The 26,468-nt window shown below is 35.5% G+C and overlaps 1 protein-coding gene and 2 long non-coding RNA genes across 3 annotated transcripts; 2 read left to right on the top strand and 1 right to left on the bottom strand.

Moving 5' to 3' along the window:
- Window positions 1–9,831: 9,831 nt before the first annotated feature.
- Window positions 9,832–11,463, bottom strand: LOC136069919 (uncharacterized). The gene has a single exon (XM_065779037.1). It carries the CDS (start codon window positions 11,461–11,463, stop codon window positions 9,832–9,834), a length of 1,632 nt encoding a protein of 543 aa, XP_065635109.1.
- Window positions 11,464–15,748: 4,285 nt separating this feature from the next.
- LOC136069923 (uncharacterized) lies at window positions 15,749–17,963 on the top strand. The gene is made up of 3 exons (XR_010631126.1): window positions 15,749–15,873; window positions 16,019–16,076; window positions 17,349–17,963. It is a non-coding gene; the product is annotated as an uncharacterized LOC136069923 (long non-coding RNA).
- A 3,455-nt stretch (window positions 17,964–21,418) lies between these two features.
- On the top strand, window positions 21,419–23,633 carry LOC136069922 (uncharacterized). Its single transcript, XR_010631124.1, has 3 exons — window positions 21,419–21,543; window positions 21,689–21,746; window positions 23,019–23,633. It is a non-coding gene; the product is annotated as an uncharacterized LOC136069922 (long non-coding RNA).
- The last annotated feature ends 2,835 nt before the right edge of the window (window positions 23,634–26,468 follow it).

Below are 26,468 nucleotides of genomic sequence, written 5' to 3'. Positions count from 1 at the left end.
ATATTATGATAAATATTTGGGTCATTCACAAATACAAGTTGCTATCGAAAGTTCGTCGTCCTCAAAATTTTCTGGCTTCATACCTTGGTTGGAATGTGGTTTCCGAAGAGCTTTTCTACACATAACAAATTTCCAGTAATCGCATTGTTTGAGCCTATCTCAATGGTGTGTAAAGTCTTTCTAAAGATGGAGAATTGGCACGCCTTTTCCGTTGAAGGTAAGCAGCCCAAACAGTTACTACAACTAATGATTCTTAATTTATTTTATATAGTTCCCGATGGTGAATCAGCTTCAATAAAAACTAAGCTACAACTTAGTATATGATATTCTTTGAATATTTTTGAAAAAAAATTCTACATAAATTGGTCACTAAAGCTGCTTCTCTTCAATAAATAAAATTCTCTAGGAATTTAATAGTTATCTTACTTTGAACATGATTACAATAAAGTGCGTCTATAAATGAAAATTCACACAGTATTTTTTTTTTTTTTTCCTTTCAGGTCTTGACTACTATGTTTGATAACCATAAGGACAATCCTTAAATAATTGGTGACATATTTGCATCACTTGGAATGAAGGTCGATGATGGCAAAAATGGCCCTTATGTGTGGGACATTTTATTTTATTTTATTTATTTATTTTTGTATTTGTTCTTGGTATGTTAGACTAGGTATTTGTTAGAAAAAAAAAAAAAAAAACTAATTATTAACTCAAATCAAATCAGACCAATGGGATAAAGAAAAAGAACTTGTGATCGAGAATTGGAATGCCAAAATACCTAAATATGCACAAAAGTCTATACAAATTTACCAAAAAGATAAACAAATGTAATGTGACAATTAAATCAACAATAAAAAATAAAAAATAAAAGAACCATTAGTAGAAAAAAGTGTTTGAAACAATTAAAAAAAAAATCCACCAAAAGAGAAACAAAATTGGAGAAAGAGGGAGAGTGTTGAGCGTTTTTGTTGTGGACAACTTGGAAGGAATAGGGAGGAGAGGTGGAAATGAGGTGAAAAGAAATTTGTATGAAAATTAAGATGGAAGAGGAAAGGTGGAAGTAGATGAAAGGTTGAATAAAGTGAAACTACAAAATTTAAGAATATATTACGGAAAAATATTTTAAAATCTATAAAGAGAATCAAATTAAAATTTTAAAAAGACAATAATTGTAAGGGATGAAAGATTGAACTAATTAATAACAATGGTTAAAGAAGGTAAAAAGTTGAACAAAGTAAATATTACCCAAAAAAAAAAAGGATGCTAAAGATGTGGTGCATAAAGTGTTTTATAAAAATTTATTACAAAATTTCCATTATCATATATAGTATCGATATGTATAAACATTGTTTTTGGTTTTTGATTTTTCATTATTTAGTTATAAACATTTAAATGAAACTAGATAAATATGTAAAGACAAAGTTATATTTAATTTTAAAACTGCCCAAGATAAATGTGTAAAATCAATAATCTATTTATATATTTTTGTAAAAAAAGATAATAATAATTTCATGACTAATGATGTGGCAATGAGGTGGTGCAATAGGAGTTTAGCAACAATAAATGTTATACTCAGCATATATATATATATATATATATATATATATATATATATATATATATATATATATATATAATATATATATTATATATATATATATATATGTATGTATGTATGTTTGTATATTACATCAATGCAATTTTCCATAAAATATTACATTTATCCTTGGTTCTAGAAATTATAGATGACTTCAATAAAGAAAATAAGGAAGCAGCAACTCACTTGAAGTTATATAGGGGCAACATTAACTGTCATTGAGCCAAAAAAAAAAAAATTGTAGTTACATGCTGCATCAATACAATTTTCCATTAACATAACATTTATCCTTGGCTCTTCAAATTGCATATGACTTTAAATAAAACAAAAAAGAAGCATCATTTCAAGGACTTGTAGTGACCTAATTGCATATGCTAACCATGCGATTCTGTTTCAATGTTTTAGAGCATTAATTAAGCTCCACCATAGGAGATTTATCTGTATAGAAACAAAAAATAAAAAGGCTCAAATGAGAATTAAAAAATAAAATACCAATTAGAAGCCTTTTTGTCAAACACCTGGCATATATAATAATTTGTTCTTATTGACATAACCGTTATGGAAAAATAAATAAAAGAAACGGTTTTATAGAGCCTAAATATTATCAACTCAGACAAACCCTATAACTTAGGCCAAATGAGTTCATAGCCAAATGATCAAATGTATGGGAAAAAGTGGAGATAGAAATAGACAATGTCAAGAGGTTAGAAGAGATTGTGTAAAAGTTCAGGCATTCCAAAAGACCAGTTTAGGAGAGAGTAAACTAATGTGGCACTTAATGGAAAAGTCTTACTAGCTAGAGGAATGTAGAGTCTTTCAATTTTAAGTGCCACTTGGCAAAGCTTGGTTTTTTAAGCCAAACTCTAGGAAATTTTTTGAATAGTCCGTGAGTACCATATACATACTTCCCCTCTCTCACCATAAATTTAATTTGTAATTTTTTATTATAAAATTATGGCAAAAATACACCTTTGGTCCCTATATTTTGGGTTAATTTTCATTTTGGTTCCTAATTGATTTTGCACCTACCTCAGTCCCTGAAAACTGAAAATCATTTTCATTTTGGTTCTTGTTGTCAACCCTCTAACAGTCCTACATGACAGACGGAGTGCTTTATTGGCACAATAAATACTGATGTAGCTATTAAAATAATATTTTAAAAAATTATTCGGCATTTAAAAATTGTCATGTCGCATAAAAATTAAAACAAAAATTTTAATGCATCAAAAAAAAAAAATTCAAATACTAAAATATTTCTAGTTTCTCTTAAATAATAAAAAACTAAAGAATTTTGATTTAAACTGAAATAATTCAAAAAAAAAAAATACAAAAAAAATTTAGTTGAAATTTGCCCAAAAACAATAAATTTAGTTGTATTTGTAATTTCCCCAAAAACAAATAATTTTTTTTTTTTCAAACAAGTTTTCTCTCTCTCAAACTCATTAGAGCCCTTGGATTTGTCTCTCTCTCTCAAACCGTTGGATGTCTCTCTTGGTTCAAGCTCTTTCGATTCAAGCCACTGCCACCGCATCCGACAACCGAAAACCTAGATCATAATACCTATCAGCTCTCACCCTCCCACGCTCTCTCTTCCTCTCAGTTTCCTCTCCATAGCCCAGCCACCTTCGATCCCTCTCTCCCACCCATCACCGACTCTAAGATCTAAGATCTATGTTAGAAATATACTTATCATTCCGATCAGTTATTCGAAGTATTAATGAGACCAATTGCTCATCATTTTCTTCACCTTTTAACCAAAAGGAATTCTTTTAACCTCCACACACTGAGAATGGGACCCAACATCAATAGAGTTAACAATAGTGGTGATAATGGGTAGATTACCATCAGTGTCAACATCTATGGAACAGGGTTTATTTCATGTGCTAATTGGTCATTTTGACATCAACCAACAATTTCTAAAAGCTCCCATTTTGGGAAGAACAATATGGTTTTCTGGTGTTGATTTGGTTGTGTGAGATTCATTTATTTCTTTGATGATTTTGATTTTGGTTGTTTGATATGAGTCAGGGATTATGATTTTCAAATCTTTTTTTTTTTTTTTTTAGGTTTTTAGTTATGTGTGGCATTATGATTTTTGTGTGATGAAATTGTTGTTAAATATTTGACACATCATTTTCATGTACACAACCAAACACTATAAAATGAAAAATATTTTCCTAAAAATATTTTACTTCTACAAATATTTTACATCAAAATAAACAGAGCGTAAAATACAAAAAATTAATTAGAAATTTTATATCTCGAAATGCAATAAGAAAGGGGTTTTAACAATAAAAAATTTAATATAGAAAGTGAAATAAATATTATTTTAAAAAAATCCACCTAAATATATTCCCAATCTCAATTCTCAAACTATATCCAGTCAGTCCTAAAATGTATTATTTTCTTGATTTATATTATATATATACCTTTCAAATTATATAATATATAATATATAATATAAATCAAGAAAATAATACATTTTAGGACTGACTGGATATAGTTTGAGAATTGAGATTGGGAATATATTTAGGTGGATTTTTTTAAAATAATATTTATTTCACTTTCTATATTAAATTTTTTATTGTTAAAACCCCTTTCTTATTGCATTTCGAGATATAAAATTTCTAATTAATTTTTTGTATTTTACGCTCTGTTTATTTTGATGTAAAATATTTGTAGAAGTAAAATATTTTTAGGAAAATATTTTTCATTTTATAGTGTTTGGTTGTGTACATGAAAATGATGTGTCAAATATTTAACAACAATTTCATCACACAAAAATCATAATGCCACACATAACTAAAAACCTAAAAAAAAAAAAAAAAAGATTTGAAAATCANCACTCTTCATCCGAGGAGATAAGGCCTTCAGTCGGAAGCCCACGCCAATGGGGGACGCCTGGGGATGAGCACGTATACCATCCGAGGAGATACTCATATGTCCGAGTAGTCATGCGTCCTCGGATCCGAAGAGGTTTGATCAAACACGAGTATGGGAGGTTCAAGTGATCTATTTGACAAGTGTCAAGGGGGAGAAGGACCTCGGACACACATAGAGATAACGACAACAGAGAAATATCAAGGAGGCATACTTCAACCACCGCATTTAATGCACTGCACCTACCTTCCTGGCCGCATTTATGTGGATAGGACCCCTGAACAGTGCTTTCTCAGCTACCGCCACTCACATAAGGCTAAAAGTGGGGTGATGGGACATGTACTCAAGTGGGTGCCTGGATGATGAACAAATGGACGGAGGAGATGTAAGAAGGCAATGCTATATAAGGGAAGGGTACCTCTGATAGAGGGGGATCGAAAACAGGAGAGAGAAAGGGTACTTAGATGGTTGTAGCTCCAGCAATTGTAACCCTTGATTATCAATGAAAACTTCTCTTCGGACAGAGTACTCATATTAGTCCGAGAGCACATTAATTCAACTTCTCTCATTGGTGTTGCTGTTTAATACTGTATTTTCATTATTTGCCTAGCCCTTTCGCCCACTCTCTACAAAATTTATTGTTTTGGGCTCAGAGGGTTCCAAATCCATACCTCCTTGGGCTTGGGCCGCAAAAACTGACCCTACAATTGGCGCCGTCTGTGGGAAGAGCTTGTGCAAGAGTGAAAACAACAGTTGATGATGGCAGGACAAGGTGAACAGCAAGCAGAATCCAGGGCATCCCAACACGTGGACCATTTCGCCAACCTGGAGGGAAGACAAAATCGTGAGGGTAGCGTACACACAGTGCGCCTTAGCCAGGGCCAATCGCAGAGCGGAAGTCACATGTCCCATGCAAAGGAGAACCGCGACTTGCAACTGGAAATAGAAAAACTAAAGAGAGAGCTGCGCCATGCAAAGAGGAAACGGGCTTCCTCGTATTCTGAGGATGATCTTGATGATGAGCGAGATGTCTCTTATCAGCACAAATCCAAAACACCAGCCAGCGAGTCCTACACTTGTGAGGAGGAATCCCATCGTAAGAGACAACGTAGAAGTCCATCACACGAGGACATGGAGAACGATGCCATGAACAGGGCTTTGAACCAGATATCTGAGTCGCCTTTCACGCGCAGGATAGAGGGGGCTAGACTCCCTCGGCGTTTTAACCAACCAACGTTCACCATCTATAATGGTAAGACTGACCCCGTGGAGCATGTGAGTCATTTTAACCAAAGGATGGCTGTCTACGCCAGAGACGAAGCCCTGATGTGCAAGGTTTTCCCTTCCAGTCTAGGGCCTGTGGCCATGAGGTGGTTTGACGGTTTGAAGGCAGGCTCCATCAACTCCTTCAAAGAACTCACTCAGGCATTCGGTTCCCGTTTTGTTACATGCCGAAGAGCGGTCAGACCTGTTTCTTCCCTGCTATCCTTATTCATGCGGGAAGGTGAATCCTTGAAGGCATACTCAGATAGGTACTGGAAATGTTCAATGAGGTGGAAGGTAACAATGATGCAATGGCCCTCAGCACATTCAAGCTCGGCCTCCCTACTGATCACGGTTTGAGGGCGTCTCTATCTGGCAAACCGGTCGCAAACGTGCGTCAGTTAATGGACCGCATAGAGAAGTATAAGAGGGTTGAAGAAGATCAGCAGCAGGGCAAGGGAAAAGACAAGGTTATCTCTCAGGAGAGGAGGGATTCGCGGTCGGACCGCTACAATTACAATAAACCGCGAAGGGATTTTGCCGGGCAATTGGGATCGATGAATCCTCAACCGGTCAACGCCGTGTTCAAAGAGCCAGTACACCAGGTCCTGGAAAAGATCAAGAATGAATCGTTCTTCAGGTGGCCGAATAAGATGATAGGAACCCCGAGAAACGCAACTATAATCTCTACTGCCAGTACCATCAAGACCATGGGCACACCACGGAGGATTGTAGGAGCCTGTGGGATTACCTGGACCAACTGGTCCGCGATGGTAAATTGAAACACCTCCTGCACCCCTCCAGTGGCCGAGAGCAAACGGGATCAGGGCCACGCAGAGATAACCTCCCAAAGCCGCCGCTAGGGACTATAAACGTCGTCCTCGCTGCGCCAGGAAGAACAGGATCCTGGCCATTGAAAGTTATGTCAGTAGGTCGACCACCCGCAGGGGAGTCAAGCCGGGACCTAAGAGAACTAAGTCTGGCGCCCCGTTAGTCATAGGATTCTCGGACGAAGACATGATTGGCACTACCCAACCCCATGATGATGCACTAGTTATCACCCTCAGGATAGGAGGGTACGATGTAAAGAGGGTGATGGTGGACCAAGGCAGTGCTGTGGAGGTAATGTATCCAGACCTCTACAAAGGACTAGGCCTAAAGCCCCAGGACCTGACGCCGTACGATTCCCCCTCTTGAGCTTTGAAGGAAGGCCTGTCGTTCCGAAAGGCCGGATACGCTTACCAGTGCAGTCTGCGCCGAGGTGGTGGAGTTAGATTTCATAGTTGTGGATGCATATTCGCCCTACACGGCACTCGTGGGTAGGCCTTGGATCCACGCACTTGGGGCTGTGCCCTCCACTTTGCACCAAAAGGTCAAATATCCGTCAGAAGGCAGATACGTGAGATCCGAGGGGACCAATCTGTTGCTCGTCAGTGCTTGATAGCTGCCATTCAGCATAAGACCCCAGCCGAGTCCTCGGACGCAGCCGGGAGGGATTCATAGCAACTACAGTTTCGGGGATTGCCCTTTGAAGAGCCAAATGAAAGCGCCCAATGTGAGGATCTGACAAAAGTGGTCTTCGGAGATGATCCGATAGGTTCTTTCAAGTCGGATCTCAGCTGCCACTTCAAGAGAAGGAAGAGCTGATAGAGTTCCTTAAGCGAAATCTCGATGTATTTGCCTGGAATCCTACGAGGCCCAGGGTAGACCCGGAGTTTATATGCCACCACTTGAAGGTGAATCCACTGATCACCCCCAAGAAACAGCCCATTCGGCGCCCATCCAAGGAGCATGCTGATGCAATAAGAGACGAAGTAGCGAAACTCAAAGTGGCCGGGGCTATCAAAGAAGTTTTTTATCCGAATGGCTGGCAAATACTGTGGTGGTGAAGAAGAAAGAGGAAATGGCGAGTATGCGTAGACTTCACGGATTTGAATAGGGCATGCCCCAAAGATCCGTTCCAATGCCAAAAATAGATCAGCTGGTCGATGCCACTGTCGGCCACCTCGGATGAGCTTCCTAGACGCCTTCCAAGGCTACCACCAGATACCATTGGCCCTAGACGACCAGAAGAAGACCGCATTTGTCACCCCTATCGGCAACTACCACTATAAATAATGCCGTTTGGCTTGAAGAACGCGGGAGCTACCTACCAAAGATGATGACGAGGATGTTCGAGCCCCTGGCAAGAATATTGAAGTTTACATAGATGGGCGGTAGCTGAGAAAGCACTGTTCAGGGGTCCTATCCACATAAATGCGGCCAGGAAGGTAGGTGCAGTGCATTAAATGCGGTGGTTGAAGTATGCCTCCTTGATATTTCTCTGTTGTCGTTATCTCTATGTGTGTCCGAGGTTCTTCTCCCTCTTGACACTTGTCAAATAGATCACTTGAACCTCCCATACTCGTGTTTGATCAAACCTCTTCGGATCCGAGGACGCATGACTACTCGGACATATGAGTATCTCCTCGGATGGTATACGTGCTCATCTCCAAGCGTCCTCCATTGGCGTGGGCTTCCGACTGAAGGCCTTATCTCCTCGGATGAAGAGTGTTCCTCATTCAGGGCCTTGGGCCCAATAAGTTGGGCTGGGTTTTTCTCCCCCCACACTATTATTAATTAATAACAATAGTATTAATAAGTCAATAATGATAGTATTTAATTAATTAGGTAAACACGTGGCAAGTTTTTATTGGTGGAGTATAGAGTGGAGTAAGAAAAGTGAGACAGAAGATTTGCACTCATTACTCTGTGCAATTAATCATGAGTGTGTAAGAGAAAAGTTGAAAAGTAAAATGTAAAAGTGAAATGATAAAAAATTAGAGGTTAAAATATTTTTTATTCAAAGGCTGAGATTAAAAGTGACTTTTGCAATTTTTAATCTCGTGTAAAAGTGAAATGGTAAAAAATTAGAGGTTAAAATATTTTTTATTCAAAGGATGAGATTAAAAGTGAATTTTGCAACTTTTAATCCCAACCATTGATTTTCTACTGAATCTCAATCCCACATTCTCTATTATATATTATTTACTGAGTCATTGGCCATTAGAATTTGACAAACCAGTATTTAATTAGGGAAATAGCCATTGCCCACACGCTAACACACACAACTTACATGCATGCGTGTTTTTTAACTAAAATTGTGACTTCACACGCACAAGCTAGTGTTTTTAAACTGAAATCATAAAAAGCACAGAAATTGTGACTTGAATTTAAGAACACGCATGTGTAAGTTGTGTTTGTTCACGTGTAATAGATATAGCACTCATTTTTTTTTTTGATAAAAGATATAGCACTCATTTACTTATATTACTTGTTGCTTTCTTTGTAAGTGTGTTACATGAACGTAAAGGACGAAAGTCAATTTCTTAGCTTTGTTTTTTTTTTCCTTGAATGTGCATGAAGGGTTAAAGATTAGACGTGCATGCCTTGAAGAGATTTAATTTCAAGCATGATAAGAGAGAGCGCAATCAGCTCGCCCATGTCCTTACTAGAATAGCAGCTTATTAGCCTGCCCTGCAATACAAATCAATCAATCAAGAACTTTTACAAGATCAACCTGGATAATGTATTCCAAAGTAATTTTATTTATCAATAAAGTTTTACTTACCTTTTTCCTAAAAAAAAAAAAAAAAAGTGTCTTTGTTCATTGGTTAAGAAAGTTTTAAAACAGTCAGTTTGTATTAGAAAATAACAAAAATTAAGAAAGATATCAATTTTAAAATGAAAATAACTGAACTCTCTATAAAAATTAGTTTGATTACATTATAAAATAAGTGATGTTAAGGATATTACTTTTATTACATCAGTTTTTACAATGATGTGTTATCAATCACAAAAAATAACAATTTAAACATTTATATATTATTATATGGTTTACATGAAACTAATTACATTTTTTTCAATTTATAAGTTTTTGGTAATTTAATTTCTATTAAATGTTGTGGGGGATAAAAGGATCAGGCCCAAGTTAACGGGCCGAACACCCACGAAACTCCACCACCTCGGCGCCAGACTGCACTGGTAAGCGTATCCGGCCTTTCGGAACGACAGGCCTTCCTTCAAAGCTCAAGAGGGGGAATCGTACGGTGTCAGGTCCTGGGCTTTAGGCCTAGTCCTTTGTAGAGGTCTGGATACATTACCTCCACAGCACTGCCTTGGTCCACCATCACCCTCTTTACATCGTACCCTCCTATCCTGAGGGTGATAACTAGTGCATCATCATGGGGTTGGGTAGTGCCAATCATGTCTTCGTCCGAGAATCCTATGACTAACGGGGCGCCAGACTTAGTTCTCTTAGGTCCTCGGCTTGACTCCCCTGCGGGTGGTCGACCTACCGACATAACTTTCAATGGCCAGGATCCTGTTCTTCCTGGCGCAGCGAGGATGACGTTTATAGTCCCTAGCGGCGGCTTTGGGAGGTTATCTCTGCGTGGCCCTGATCCCGTTTGCTCTCGGCCACTGGAGGGGTGCAGGAGGTGTTTCAATTTACCATCGCGGACCAGTTGGTCCAGGTAATCCCACAGGCTCCTACAATCCTCCGTGGTGTGCCCATGGTCTTGATGGTACTGACAGTAGAGATTATAGTTGCGTTTCTCGGGGTTTCCTATCATCTTATTCGGCCACCTGAAGAACGATTCATTCTTGATCTTTTCCAGGACCTGGTGTACTGGCTCTTTGAACACGGCGTTGACCGGTTGAGGATTCATCGATCCCAATTGCCCGGCAAAATCCCTTCGCGGTTTATTGTAATTGTAGCGGTCCGACCGCGAATCCCTCCTCTCCTGAGAGATAACCTTGTCTTTTCCCTTGCCCTGCTGCTGATCTTCTTCAACCCTCTTATACTTCTCTATGCGGTCCATTAACTGACGCACGTTTGCAACCGGTTTGCCAGATAGAGACGCCCTCAAACCGTGATCAGTAGGGAGGCCGAGCTTGAATGTGCTGAGGGCCATTGCATCATTGTTACCTTCCACCTCATTGAACATTTCCCAGTACCTATCTGAGTATGCCTTCAAGGATTCACCTTCCCGCATGAATAAGGATAGCAGGGAAGAAACAGGTCTGACCGCTCTTCGGCATGTAACAAAACGGGAACCGAATGCCTGAGTGAGTTCTTTGAAGGAGTTGATGGAGCCTGCCTTCAAACCGTCAAACCACCTCATGGCCACAGGCCCTAGACTGGAAGGGAAAACCTTGCACATCAGGGCTTCGTCTCTGGCGTAGACAGCCATCCTTTGGTTAAAATGACTCACATGCTCCACGGGGTCAGTCTTACCATTATAGATGGTGAACGTTGGTTGGTTAAAACGCCGAGGGAGTCTAGCCCCCTCTATCCTGCGCGTGAAAGGCGACTCAGATATCTGGTTCAAAGCCCTGTTCATGGCATCGTTCTCCATGTCCTCGTGTGATGGACTTCTACGTTGTCTCTTACGATGGGATTCCTCCTCACAAGTGTAGGACTCGCTGGCTGGTGTTTTGGATTTGTGCTGATAAGAGACATCTCGCTCATCATCAAGATCATCCTCAGAATACGAGGAAGCCCGTTTCCTCTTTGCATGGCGCAGCTCTCTCTTTAGTTTTTCTATTTCCAGTTGCAAGTCGCGGTTCTCCTTTGCATGGGACATGTGACTTCCGCTCTGCGATTGGCCCTGGCTAAGGCGCACTGTGTGTACGCTACCCTCACGATTTTGCCTTCCCTCCAGGTTGGCGAAATGGTCCATGTGTTGGGATGCCCTGGATTCTGCTTGCTGTTCACCTTGTCCGCCATCATCAACTGTTGTTTTCACTCTTGCACAAGCTCTTCCCACAGACGGCGCCAATTGTAGGGTCAGTTTTTGCGGCCCAAGCCCAAGGAGGTATGGATTTGGAACCCTCTGAGCCCAAAACAATAAATTTTGTAGAGAGTGGGCGAAAGGGCTAGGCAAATAATGAAAATTACAGTATTAAACAGCAACACCAATGAGAGAAGTTGAATTAATGTGCTCTCGGACTAATATGAGTACTCTGTCCGAAGAGAAGTTGTTCATTGATAATCAAGGGTTACAATTGCTGGAGCTACAACCATCTAAGGTACCCTTTCTCTCTCCTGTTTTTCGATCCTCCTCTATCAGAGGTACCCTTCCCTTATATAGCATTGCCTTCTTACATCTCCTCCGTCCATTTGTTCATCATCCAGGCACCCACTTGAGTACATGTCCCATCACCCCACTTTTAGCCTTATGCGAGTGGCGGTAGCTGAGAAAGCACTGTTCAGGGGTCCTATCCACATAAATGCGGCCAGGAAGGTAGGTGCAGTGCATTAAATGCGGTGGTTGAAGTATGCCTCCTTGATATTTCTCTGTTGTCGTTATCTCTATGTGTGTCCGAGGTCCTTCTCCCTCTTGACACTTGTCAAATAGATCACTTGAACCTCCCATACTCGTGTTTGATCAAACCTCTTCGGATCCGAGGACGCATGACTACTCGGACATATGAGTATCTCCTCGGATGGTATACGTGCTCATCCCCAGGCGTCCCCCATTGGCGTGGGCTTCCGACTGAAGGCCTTATCTCCTCGGATGAAGAGTGTTCCTCATTCAGGGCCTTGGGCCCAATAAGTTGGGCTGGGTTTTTCTCCCCCACAATACTCATGGCCTAAGCAAGAACATTTCACCTGCACACTTTTATGGGTGATCTCAATAAAGCTTGGAGCTCTTCTAATCCCATAATCAAAACCAAGGAGTCCAACGAGAAAGACTATAAAAGTAAAACATCATCTCCTCCTAATTCCATATCGTCATCCCATGTCTCCTCCTCTCTCAACTTCTACCAACTAGATCCACACACTACCCTCTCCTCCTCCTTACAGATTTCTCAGAGTAAGGCCGGGTTTAAACACAATGTTCAATCCCACTCTTCCTTATTTCACACTCTCATACATTAGCGCTTCATTGGCACCTCCGAGAAGATTCCAAGCTCAATGATCAGTTTTTATTTTTTAATGTCCCTTAATGTATTTTAAATAATAAAATGCAATATTCTCTTTTTTCTTCATTGTAGCATCACTTAAATAATAAAATGCAATATTCTTTTTTTTTTTTATTCATTGTTTTATCTAATGTTATCCTATGTATGATAAACCAAAAAAAAAAAAACCAATAGCATTACTTAAATAATAAAATGCAATATATATTTTTCATTGTTTGATTTAATTCTATTATCCATGTGATAAACCCAAAAAAACAAAAAATAAAAAAAATTGGCCAATAGCATCATTACAATTAAGCAGTCCCGTGCGGTAGCACGGGGTTACATACTAGTTATAATTAAAATACCATGCGCATCTGGTGTTGTTTGGTTACAATAATTCCAAAACTCAATTGGGATGCTATGATCTTATTCAATATTTTTTTAGTAAAGTTAAATTTTGACAAATCCATTATTAGATTATATCTTCTTCTTATATTTTTCATATTTGCAAAATTTCTAGAAAATTAAAGATTAATCGTTATGTCATCATTAAATTATTTAAATTGTACTTTTTAACTTTTTATCACAATAAAGTTATTATCAAGTTTAAGTTTTTTTTTTTTTTTTTTTTTTATTTTTTATCAAGTTTAAGTTAGATTATAAGTTATATAATCTGATGAATTAAGCAGGTGGATTTGAATAGGTCCATTAGCCTTTCATGTCAACCTCATAGGTTTGGAAGGCCCATGAGCTGAGATCCAATACCCAGCGCCTAGGAGGAGTTAATTTTCTAGGCCTCTTTAGAAATTAAAGTTTATAGAGTGAGCACCTTCTGACTTTGAAGTTTTAAAGTTTCAAATGAGCATTGTTGGTTCTTAATGTTTTAAAAATAATTAAGGATCATTCTGTTAATAGATATTATTCTCATTTTCTATGTGGCTGATTGAACAATGCCATAACATTTAGTCATTTAATAGCGACATGACAATACTTTTAATATTAACAAATTACACATTAAAAAACACAAGACCTACAGAATATCAAAGATCAAAACCAAATCTGTTTGAAACGGCTTTTCATCAAATCAAAACCAAGCTAAAATTTCCATTAAAAAAAAAAGAAAAAAAAGAAGAAGCTAAACTAATGACTTTAGGGACCGATAACAATTATTTGAAATTTCAAGAACGAAAAGCGTCCACTTGGTAAACTTCAAAGTCTAACCACGTATTTTGGCCAATTTTTTAAAAGAAAATTCAAGGCAAAAATCTACTTTATATCCTATTACTTTCACCAATTGTTATTTTAGTCCATTAACTTTTATCAATTGTCATCTTAGTCCACAATGTTTAAATACTATCATTTCAGTTCATTAACTTTGAATAATTGTCATTTTAGTCCGTTGAATTTAAATATTTTCAGTTTTTGGGTCTAAATAAATTAATAAAATAATCGTTTGTAATGATAACCTGGTGTGTATGGATGGGAAATGCATATAGTCAGATATTCAAAGAGGTTTAGATAAAAATTTTAAAAATAAATAAAAAAATCATTTTCTTGAAATTGCATATTGATAATATGAATTACCTATGATTGCAGACTTGCAGTGATCAACAAGGAGAAGCAAAGTTATATGATTTCTAGTTTGTCTATTCATCCCAGCCTAACCATAGAATACTAAAGGAATTTTTTTTTTTTTTTTTAAATAACTTCCTACATGTGTGGATACAACTTTAAACTTTGAAGGTGTGTAACATGCATTTTAGCCTAAAAATTATTAACAGAGTGGGTTTTGACTGAAATTATATTTTCAATGTTTTAGGACGACACTGATTAATTATAATCCTATAACCAAAAGTTTGAAAACGTAGTTTGTCATCTGCTTCCTTAACTGCAAAAGTACACTCTTTGCTGTTGTTGAGTATTAGAAGTTAGATCTGTATGAATAACCCTACAAAGCTACACTGAGGCTTTGACGCTTTGTTTTGTCTTTTCAAATAGCAGCGCCAGAAGCACGCCACTTTCTCTTGATTTTAGACAGAAAAATCACATTAAAAAAGACATTTATGGATACTTGGAGGTTGAAACTAAACATAATTAAGTCTGTGCATTACAACTTGGCTAATAGAGTTTTAACTTATTCCAATTCTTTTCTAAAAGTTTCAAACCATGAAAAAGGTCAATACAGTTACGACCACTATTTTATGAAATTATGGTTCCAATGCATGACCTCTTTAAATTAGATTATTTGATTACCAGAAAATATTTTAGAGCTTTCAGATAGTGGATAGGCTAACGAGAATTACATCATTTGGCCCCAACCTGCAGGTTCATTCTCTTGTTATCCAAACAAAAAGGTATGGTTTGTTGAAGTTATAATAAACTTCACAACATGCTCATATATGTCTCCCATGCAGTACTGGTATTTGGTTCCATTGCTAGCAGTGAAATGACTTGCAATTTAAACCAACAATAAAGGAAATTTAAATAAGATTTAAGAATCCAATAAGAAAAACAGAAAACCCATACCAAATCAAGTGACTGACAGCCAAAAAAACCCAAACCCATTGATATTTTGAAATTAAAAATAGGAGAAAACCACCAAATCATGAGAAAATTAACCTTGAGATTGTAACACTAGACTAACGGCGGATTCAACATCTTTTTCAGGCCCCAGTAACAACTTCGGTGATGATTGCGGCGGAATGAAGCTCCAGTGTGATGATGAGGAGGAAAGTTTGCCTTTAGTTTGCCATTTGGAGAAGAAGCTTTGAACGCGGTTGAGGAATATTTGAGGTTTTAGTGCCTGTTTGTTTCAACGTTTTCAACCCAAAAAGCCCGTTTTGAAGAAAGCTGAACCACAAAGCCCGTTTGGTTAGGTATAAAACGCAACTTTTTGGAAAAAGTTGTGTTTTGAGCCAAGGTTGAGAACACGCAAGCCATAAAGGAGCTCTGAAGGTCCATTTTAGGAAAAGTCAATGCGCGTTGATCACTATCCGTTGGACTTTTCGAGAAATTACCAAATTACCCTTCAATAAATCATGCTCATGTCCTCAGTTCTCATGTTTGTTCCTCATTTCTCTCATCTCATCTCTCTGCTTTGCCCTTTTGCCTTGAAGCTCACTCACGCCTCTCATCTCTTCTCTTTGCTCTGCCCTCTCCATGTTGCTACAAGCCTCTCTGTGGTAAAAGTCTCTCTTGCCTTTTGTCATCCGTTGAATCTTCTTCCTCTTCTTCTTCTTTCTTTGACTTCTTCAACGCGCATTCCTCTGTATTTTTTTTTTTAAATTTTATTTATGTCTAATCTGATATGAGAAATACATTTTAAAGGTAGAGTTTTGATCAACAAAACACCAAGTAACACTGATCTGCTACCAAAAACCACCAGGTACCAACACTGATCTGAAAAACCCATAAAAAAAAACCCACCATGTCAATATTTTTACCTATCAAAAAAAAAATTGCAGATCTTGCATGCTTTGTTCTTGCTAATGATCTATTTGTTCTCTTGCTTGGTATTGAAAAAATTTGTGGGTACATGCTTTGTAATTTTTTTTTCTTTTGTGGATGCTCTGTCTTTCTAAGTTATGTGATATCTGACAAAAAATCGGAATTTGGTATTTTAGTTCCAACCCCCCTTTCTCTGTTCAAGTCACTTTGGATTGAGATATGATTTTTTAAGTTTAGAATGATTTGGGTCTTCTTTGGAATTGGGTATTTTAGTTTTCATTTCAGGTTTGACTTCTTTGGAATTGGAATTGGGTTTGGGTATTTTAGTTCCTATGGGGCAGTACAAATGTTGGGTATTTCAGTTGGTTTAATTATGGGCAAAGATGCTGATTGAATTGTCTAATAAGTTACCATAGACAAAATCCTAAGCAGCTAACTAAATTCACAGTTGGTAGGCACTTTATCTGATATACTTTCAAGCTTTCTTTGTTAATCTTTCTTTTCTTTTCTTTCGGCAAAACTTGCCATAACAGCCTTAATTTTCTTTTGGAATTTCAGAGGGTCCAACTTTACTTTTTTACATAGTTTCTAGCTATGCATCCTCCATACTTTGTAGAAAACAGAGAAGCATTATGGGAAATTGATTGTATACAATAATACAAAGGAATGTTTATTCTAGTCCTCTTAACATACTGTATACAATCAGTTTCCCATATATGCATCCTCCAGTCAAATATGTCAATGAAATGTTTTTTATGTGACCCTTAACATATAATGGAATCTGTATTTACTAGTGGTGTGAGTGGCATTGTGAAATTCTGCAATTCAAATATGTGTCAAAGATGTGCCATGGAGCCTATATGTTTTTATATTGAGGATGCAAATACATGTTAGTGTGTCACATCTTAATGTTAGGAGTGTGTCGGTGTATATGTGCGTGTTGTTGCATGGTGAGGTGCTGCAAGGTGTGCGTGGGCTGCTGATGTGGGGTGCGTCTGCTGCTGATGGGTAATGCATGTGCAGCTGATGGGGCAGTTGTGTACAGCAACACATGCATGCCTCATGAGCACCACACGCCCTCCCCATCAGCACCCCACACACATATACACCTACACACTCCTAACATTAGATCATGTTTGTAACTAGTTCACTAGATTGGAATATTATGAATTATATTTTTTGCATTTCTTATTGTTGCTTAACTCTATAGATGGGTAAAAACACCACTTCCAACTTTGAGGCAAACAAAACAAGAGCAGTATAGGGAGATCCAAGTTGGACAACTACTTTTGTAACCTTTGTGTGGAAGAGATTGAAGCTGGGAATATAGGAATCTTTGCTGCCTTAAGTGCCAAAGGTTGGAGCAATTTGGTAATCAAATTCTGTGATGAGACTGGTCTAAACTATGATAAGGAACAATTAAAATGTAGGTGGGATGTATTAAAAGCAGATTGGAGAGTGTGGGAAAAATTGAAAGGTCTTGACACAAATTTAGGTTGGGATGCAGTGAAGGAAACAATTGATGCTAGTGATGATTGGTGGGACATGAAGTTGAAAGTGAGTTGAGTATTTTATTAATATGTAGCTAGTTTGAAATAGTTATGTATATTATTGTAATATGAGTGAAATGACAATTACATTTTGTAGGAAGTATCCAAAACTTCAAAATTTTGACGTAAAGGTCTACAGATTCTACAACAACTTAATAGAATGTTTAGGGATGTTGCAACAACTGAAGCAGAACTCATGTAGTATAATTTTTTACATTTTTATGTAGTACAATTTAAACTTGGATTATTGGTATGTATTTTATCATCTTTTTACATTTTCATTTTGTGCTTCATGATGATGAAAATTATTTAGATTTAATTAATATTGATAAGAAGTCATTAATGGTAATAACAAATAATTATGACACTAAAAAGAAAAATTTCCCAAACATTATTAAAATAATACCAATAATATATATTTATTATTATTATTATTTAGTAAGTATATGAAGTAGTTGATTTAAGTATGAAATAAACTCCCTTATATATACATTGTTCTTTTTGGTAATTTACCCCTCAAACTGCCACTTTTATAAGTGCTAGCCAAACACTCAGTTTTTTCAAAAAGTATTTTTTAACAGTTTTTCTCAAACACTCAGCTTTTTGAAACTCCACTTTTTCATTATTCACTTTTACAAAAAGTTCAACCAAACTCACCCTAAGTCCTACAAATTCCATTTCCTTTTACTTAAACTCTCAAACGAAGGAATGAACTTTCTATTTCCTCCATTAAAACTCTCAAACAAGGAAATGAAAAAATATTCTAAAGACCTCAAATAAAATATCCTTTCACGTGACTATAAGACCTCTAGGATAGTATATGAGGATCGTAAAATTAATAAGAATGATATATATATATATATATTTTAAATCATTTCATGTGAAACTATAAGCCATCTCCTTTTTCTAATTAATTTTTTTTTCTTTTTTTTATATGATGAACTATAAGTTCATTCAAGTAATTAAAATAGTTGTTCTCAATTGCTAAAATTTTATAAGTTTTTTTCTTTTAAAAAAATACTACTCTAGTAAAATTACTACTACTAGCAAGAGTTTCTAAAAATTTAAAAGAAAGTTCATTATTATTTTTTATTATTACTTTAACACTCAAACATTATTTTTTATATTAATAAAAGTTATATCACACTACATGTGTTTGCGTCATGTGACTCAATGTGAGTGTTATATGTTGTACAACATAATTTCGTACTGTGACTTAGTAGATGTACCTGAAGATTATTAAAATAATTTACTTTAATTAAACTCTATTACTAAAGTTTTTNTTTTTTTTTTTTTTTTTTTTTTTATTTTTTATCAAGTTTAAGTTAGATTATAAGTTATATAATCTGATGAATTAAGCAGGTGGATTTGAATAGGTCCATTAGCCTTTCATGTCAACCTCATAGGTTTGGAAGGCCCATGAGCTGAGATCCAATACCCAGCGCCTAGGAGGAGTTAATTTTCTAGGCCTCTTTAGAAATTAAAGTTTATAGAGTGAGCACCTTCTGACTTTGAAGTTTTAAAGTTTCAAATGAGCATTGTTGGTTCTTAATGTTTTAAAAATAATTAAGGATCATTCTGTTAATAGATATTATTCTCATTTTCTATGTGGCTGATTGAACAATGCCATAACATTTAGTCATTTAATAGCGACATGACAATACTTTTAATATTAACAAATTACACATTAAAAAACACAAGACCTACAGAATATCAAAGATCAAAACCAAATCTGTTTGAAACGGCTTTTCATCAAATCAAAACCAAGCTAAAATTTCCATTAAAAAAAAAAGAAAAAAAAGAAGAAGCTAAACTAATGACTTTAGGGACCGATAACAATTATTTGAAATTTCAAGAACGAAAAGCGTCCACTTGGTAAACTTCAAAGTCTAACCACGTATTTTGGCCAATTTTTTAAAAGAAAATTCAAGGCAAAAATCTACTTTATATCCTATTACTTTCACCAATTGTTATTTTAGTCCATTAACTTTTATCAATTGTCATCTTAGTCCACAATGTTTAAATACTATCATTTCAGTTCATTAACTTTGAATAATTGTCATTTTAGTCCGTTGAATTTAAATATTTTCAGTTTTTGGGTCTAAATAAATTAATAAAATAATCGTTTGTAATGATAACCTGGTGTGTATGGATGGGAAATGCATATAGTCAGATATTCAAAGAGGTTTAGATAAAAATTTTAAAAATAAATAAAAAAATCATTTTCTTGAAATTGCATATTGATAATATGAATTACCTATGATTGCAGACTTGCAGTGATCAACAAGGAGAAGCAAAGTTATATGATTTCTAGTTTGTCTATTCATCCCAGCCTAACCATAGAATACTAAAGGAATTTTTTTTTTTTTTTTTAAATAACTTCCTACATGTGTGGATACAACTTTAAACTTTGAAGGTGTGTAACATGCATTTTAGCCTAAAAATTATTAACAGAGTGGGTTTTGACTGAAATTATATTTTCAATGTTTTAGGACGACACTGATTAATTATAATCCTATAACCAAAAGTTTGAAAACGTAGTTTGTCATCTGCTTCCTTAACTGCAAAAGTACACTCTTTGCTGTTGTTGAGTATTAGAAGTTAGATCTGTATGAATAACCCTACAAAGCTACACTGAGGCTTTGACGCTTTGTTTTGTCTTTTCAAATAGCAGCGCCAGAAGCACGCCACTTTCTCTTGATTTTAGACAGAAAAATCACATTAAAAAAGACATTTATGGATACTTGGAGGTTGAAACTAAACATAATTAAGTCTGTGCATTACAACTTGGCTAATAGAGTTTTAACTTATTCCAATTCTTTTCTAAAAGTTTCAAACCATGAAAAAGGTCAATACAGTTACGACCACTATTTTATGAAATTATGGTTCCAATGCATGACCTCTTTAAATTAGATTATTTGATTACCAGAAAATATTTTAGAGCTTTCAGATAGTGGATAGGCTAACGAGAATTACATCATTTGGCCCCAACCTGCAGGTTCATTCTCTTGTTATCCAAACAAAAAGGTATGGTTTGTTGAAGTTATAATAAACTTCACAACATGCTCATATATGTCTCCCATGCAGTACTGGTATTTGGTTCCATTGCTAGCAGTGAAATGACTTGCAATTTAAACCAACAATAAAGGAAATTTAAATAAGATTTAAGAATCCAATAAGAAAAACAGAAAACCCATACCAAATCAAGTGACTGACAGCCAAAAAAACCCAAACCCATTGATATTTTGAAATTAAAAATAGGAGAAAACCACCAAATCATGAGAAAATTAACCTTGAGATTGTAACACTAGACTAACGGCGGATTCAACATCTTTTTCAGGCCCCAGTAACAACTTCGGTGATGATTGCGGCGGAATGAAGCTCCAGTGTGATGATGAGGAGGAAAGTTTGCCTTTAGTTTGCCATTTGGAGAAGAAGCTTTGAACGCGGTTGAGGAATATTTGAGGTTTTAGTGCCTGTTTGTTTCAACGTTTTCAACCCAAAAAGCCCGTTTTGAAGAAAGCTGAACCACAAAGCCCGTTTGGTTAGGTATAAAACGCAACTTTTTGGAAAAAGTTGTGTTTTGAGCCAAGGTTGAGAACACGCAAGCCATAAAGGAGCTCTGAAGGTCCATTTTAGGAAAAGTCAATGCGCGTTGATCACTATCCGTTGGACTTTTCGAGAAATTACCAAATTACCCTTCAATAAATCATGCTCATGTCCTCAGTTCTCATGTTTGTTCCTCATTTCTCTCATCTCATCTCTCTGCTTTGCCCTTTTGCCTTGAAGCTCACTCACGCCTCTCATCTCTTCTCTTTGCTCTGCCCTCTCCATGTTGCTACAAGCCTCTCTGTGGTAAAAGTCTCTCTTGCCTTTTGTCATCCGTTGAATCTTCTTCCTCTTCTTCTTCTTTCTTTGACTTCTTCAACGCGCATTCCTCTGTATTTTTTTTTTTAAATTTTATTTATGTCTAATCTGATATGAGAAATACATTTTAAAGGTAGAGTTTTGATCAACAAAACACCAAGTAACACTGATCTGCTACCAAAAACCACCAGGTACCAACACTGATCTGAAAAACCCATAAAAAAAAACCCACCATGTCAATATTTTTACCTATCAAAAAAAAAATTGCAGATCTTGCATGCTTTGTTCTTGCTAATGATCTATTTGTTCTCTTGCTTGGTATTGAAAAAATTTGTGGGTACATGCTTTGTAATTTTTTTTTCTTTTGTGGATGCTCTGTCTTTCTAAGTTATGTGATATCTGACAAAAAATCGGAATTTGGTATTTTAGTTCCAACCCCCCTTTCTCTGTTCAAGTCACTTTGGATTGAGATATGATTTTTTAAGTTTAGAATGATTTGGGTCTTCTTTGGAATTGGGTATTTTAGTTTTCATTTCAGGTTTGACTTCTTTGGAATTGGAATTGGGTTTGGGTATTTTAGTTCCTATGGGGCAGTACAAATGTTGGGTATTTCAGTTGGTTTAATTATGGGCAAAGATGCTGATTGAATTGTCTAATAAGTTACCATAGACAAAATCCTAAGCAGCTAACTAAATTCACAGTTGGTAGGCACTTTATCTGATATACTTTCAAGCTTTCTTTGTTAATCTTTCTTTTCTTTTCTTTCGGCAAAACTTGCCATAACAGCCTTAATTTTCTTTTGGAATTTCAGAGGGTCCAACTTTACTTTTTTACATAGTTTCTAGCTATGCATCCTCCATACTTTGTAGAAAACAGAGAAGCATTATGGGAAATTGATTGTATACAATAATACAAAGGAATGTTTATTCTAGTCCTCTTAACATACTGTATACAATCAGTTTCCCATATATGCATCCTCCAGTCAAATATGTCAATGAAATGTTTTTTATGTGACCCTTAACATATAATGGAATCTGTATTTACTAGTGGTGTGAGTGGCATTGTGAAATTCTGCAATTCAAATATGTGTCAAAGATGTGCCATGGAGCCTATATGTTTTTATATTGAGGATGCAAATACATGTTAGTGTGTCACATCTTAATGTTAGGAGTGTGTCGGTGTATATGTGCGTGTTGTTGCATGGTGAGGTGCTGCAAGGTGTGCGTGGGCTGCTGATGTGGGGTGCGTCTGCTGCTGATGGGTAATGCATGTGCAGCTGATGGGGCAGTTGTGTACAGCAACACATGCATGCCTCATGAGCACCACACGCCCTCCCCATCAGCACCCCACACACATATACACCTACACACTCCTAACATTAGATCATGTTTGTAACTAGTTCACTAGATTGGAATATTATGAATTATATTTTTTGCATTTCTTATTGTTGCTTAACTCTATAGATGGGTAAAAACACCACTTCCAACTTTGAGGCAAACAAAACAAGAGCAGTATAGGGAGATCCAAGTTGGACAACTACTTTTGTAACCTTTGTGTGGAAGAGATTGAAGCTGGGAATATAGGAATCTTTGCTGCCTTAAGTGCCAAAGGTTGGAGCAATTTGGTAATCAAATTCTGTGATGAGACTGGTCTAAACTATGATAAGGAACAATTAAAATGTAGGTGGGATGTATTAAAAGCAGATTGGAGAGTGTGGGAAAAATTGAAAGGTCTTGACACAAATTTAGGTTGGGATGCAGTGAAGGAAACAATTGATGCTAGTGATGATTGGTGGGACATGAAGTTGAAAGTGAGTTGAGTATTTTATTAATATGTAGCTAGTTTGAAATAGTTATGTATATTATTGTAATATGAGTGAAATGACAATTACATTTTGTAGGAAGTATCCAAAACTTCAAAATTTTGACGTAAAGGTCTACAGATTCTACAACAACTTAATAGAATGTTTAGGGATGTTGCAACAACTGAAGCAGAACTCATGTAGTATAATTTTTTACATTTTTATGTAGTACAATTTAAACTTGGATTATTGGTATGTATTTTATCATCTTTTTACATTTTCATTTTGTGCTTCATGATGATGAAAATTATTTAGATTTAATTAATATTGATAAGAAGTCATTAATGGTAATAACAAATAATTATGACACTAAAAAGAAAAATTTCCCAAACATTATTAAAATAATACCAATAATATATATTTATTATTATTATTATTTAGTAAGTATATGAAGTAGTTGATTTAAGTATGAAATAAACACCTTTATATATATATTGGATTATTGGTATGTATTTTATCATCTTTTTACATTTTCATTTTGTGCTTCATGATGATGAAAATTATTTAGATTTAATTAATATTGATAAGAAGTCATTAATGGTAATAACAAATAATTATGACACTAAAAAGAAAAATTTCCCAAACATTATTAAAATAATACCAATAATATATATTTATTATTATTATTATTTAGTAAGTATATGAAGTAGTTGATTTAAGTATGAAATAAACACCTTTATATATATATATATATATATATTGTCATTTTTGGTAATTTACCCCTTAAACTGGCACTTTTATAAGTGTTAACCAAACATTCAACTTTTTCAAAAAACACTTTTTAACAGCTTTTACCAAACATTCAGCTTTTTGAAAAAACACTTTTTCATTATGCACTTTTTTAAAACTCCACTTTTTGAAAAGGCCAAGTTTCAAAAAGCTGAACTAAACCCACTCTTAATTGGGTTATAATTGCATGTAATAAGGTGTATTGAATTTAAATTTATTGGCTGATGTGTCGCTCCAGGATTAGTTGGCATAAATGGCATCTTTTACGCCAACTCCGAATCTAACTTGTACTCTGGTATGCCACTTAATCCTGAAAAGTACTGGTTACCTAACCTAACTTAATCAATGGACCACTAAGGCAAGGTCATATGTGAACAAGAAGATGCTCTGTGAGTAAAATTGCCATCTAACCATTTTGAAATTATATACTACCATGCAATTGGTCTTTACCAAGTAACGTCACGTACATCGAATATATGTGGTCCTGATTTTGAGAAATTGCATGCACCAGGACCACAATTTAACACCTTGACCTTGAGTCAGTCAATTGCGGGCCACACTACTTTATGTCAAGTCTTGAAAAATATCATCGGATGCTTTATTGTTCTCTCTGTAGACTTTAAATGAGAAAAATTTATAAGGACAATTTATTGGTTTAATTTTCATCTGCTATTAATGTAAATTGTACACAATTGCACGACAGTGTGTACAATATAATATTGTAGTATAAGTCTGTACAATATTGTATATATTTATATAGTCTATAATCATGCAAGTTTTACATGTGTAGTAGAAAGTAAACTAATAATTTCTCAATTTATAGTTAACATGGATATGGTTTTATAAAACTCATGTATAACTTCTATTGTTTTCGTCAAACTCATACGATGATTAAATTGTAACAGTTTGAAGTCATATAGTTGTGCATATTAAACTTTAGACTTTTATTTTATAAAATATTGAATCATCACGTTTATTTTATAATTATTTCTAAATGTGATTATTTATTCACTCATTTTACGGAAAATAATAAATTATTATAAAAAGAGCTAACTATATGAATTTAAGTGTTCGTTTAGAAACAACTTATTTAAATTTTTGTTGAAAACATTATAGATAAAAGTTAAAAGGTAAATAAAATAAGTAGAAAATACACGTGAGATTTACAAAAAGTAGGAAAAAGAAGAAGAAGAAATAAGTTGGTTTATAATCAAGACCCTAGCGCATACTAAGCCATATAATTGCCCATATTTTTTTTCTCTTCCATTAAAAATTTTTTGTCTTTATTTTCCTTTCTTTTATATAACTTTTGAACATTAAAAAATATTACAAAATATGAAAATTTTTATTTTTATATTTTTTTAGTGAAGCTAGCTATTTACTAAATACTCAATACATGGCTATTGAATTGACTATAACCTACACTTTTAACCCAGAAACTTCCGTGATATAGCAATGTAAAATTAAAGCATAGGTATGATACCTAGAAAGTTTAATAAGTTACTGTCACTCCGAAAGCATGACCACATAAATTAAGAAATGTCTCATCTTGTTTGCAACCGGACCCTTTCTCGGTAGATTAGGTTTTCAAATATCGACTTATTAAGTAAATAAATAAATGCTTTAAATGGGTTGAAGAATTAAAGTGTATGCACTATTTTTGTGATATAAAAATAAAAATAAAAAATTTATTTCTAGATGGATATTATACTTAATGTAAGGACCAGTTTTGAGCTTGTAGCCCACTATATGGAATGGCTTAAGCCCAAAAAAGCCCAAAAACAATGAATTTATAGAGAATGAGTTGGAGAACTGGGCTGTAGTTAATCAAACAAACATTGGAATCAATCAGACAATAAGAGAATGAAACGAAATAGGATTATACTGAAGAAAAATGATCTTCAGCAAGTTCTGAGGTGCACTATTCTCTTCTTATATTATCTTCAAATTAGGTTACAAGTTTGGTTCCTGAATATTATAGAGTTTCCCTTTTGATTTTTCCGATCCCCCTTTCCTGAAGGGTCTCCTCCCTTATATATCTTCTTCTAAAGCATCTTGATCCTACATTTGTTAAGCATCTGAGCCATCACTTGAGTGTCTGTCCCATCAGACATCTTCTCTGGTCTTATATGTCTTGGGGTAACCAATTTCATCCTGTTCAGGGATCTTCTTCACATTAATGTGGATAGGAAAGTAGCTGCAGAACATTAAATGCGGTGGTGACAACTTTGTTCCTAAGATATCTTAGGACTTCCTTCAGTCCAATATCTCTTTAATGGCTATTCATACTGACAGAACCTCCTGGGAGGTTTTCCTACATTAG

Source organism: Quercus suber, unplaced genomic scaffold, assembly GCF_002906115.3.
Source record: "Quercus suber isolate HL8 unplaced genomic scaffold, Cork oak 2.0 scaffold_197, whole genome shotgun sequence".
NCBI classification, from domain to species: domain Eukaryota; kingdom Viridiplantae; phylum Streptophyta; class Magnoliopsida; order Fagales; family Fagaceae; genus Quercus; species Quercus suber.
The sequence above is the reverse complement of the archived record's forward strand: the minus strand, read 5'-3'. Positions and strand labels throughout refer to the sequence as shown.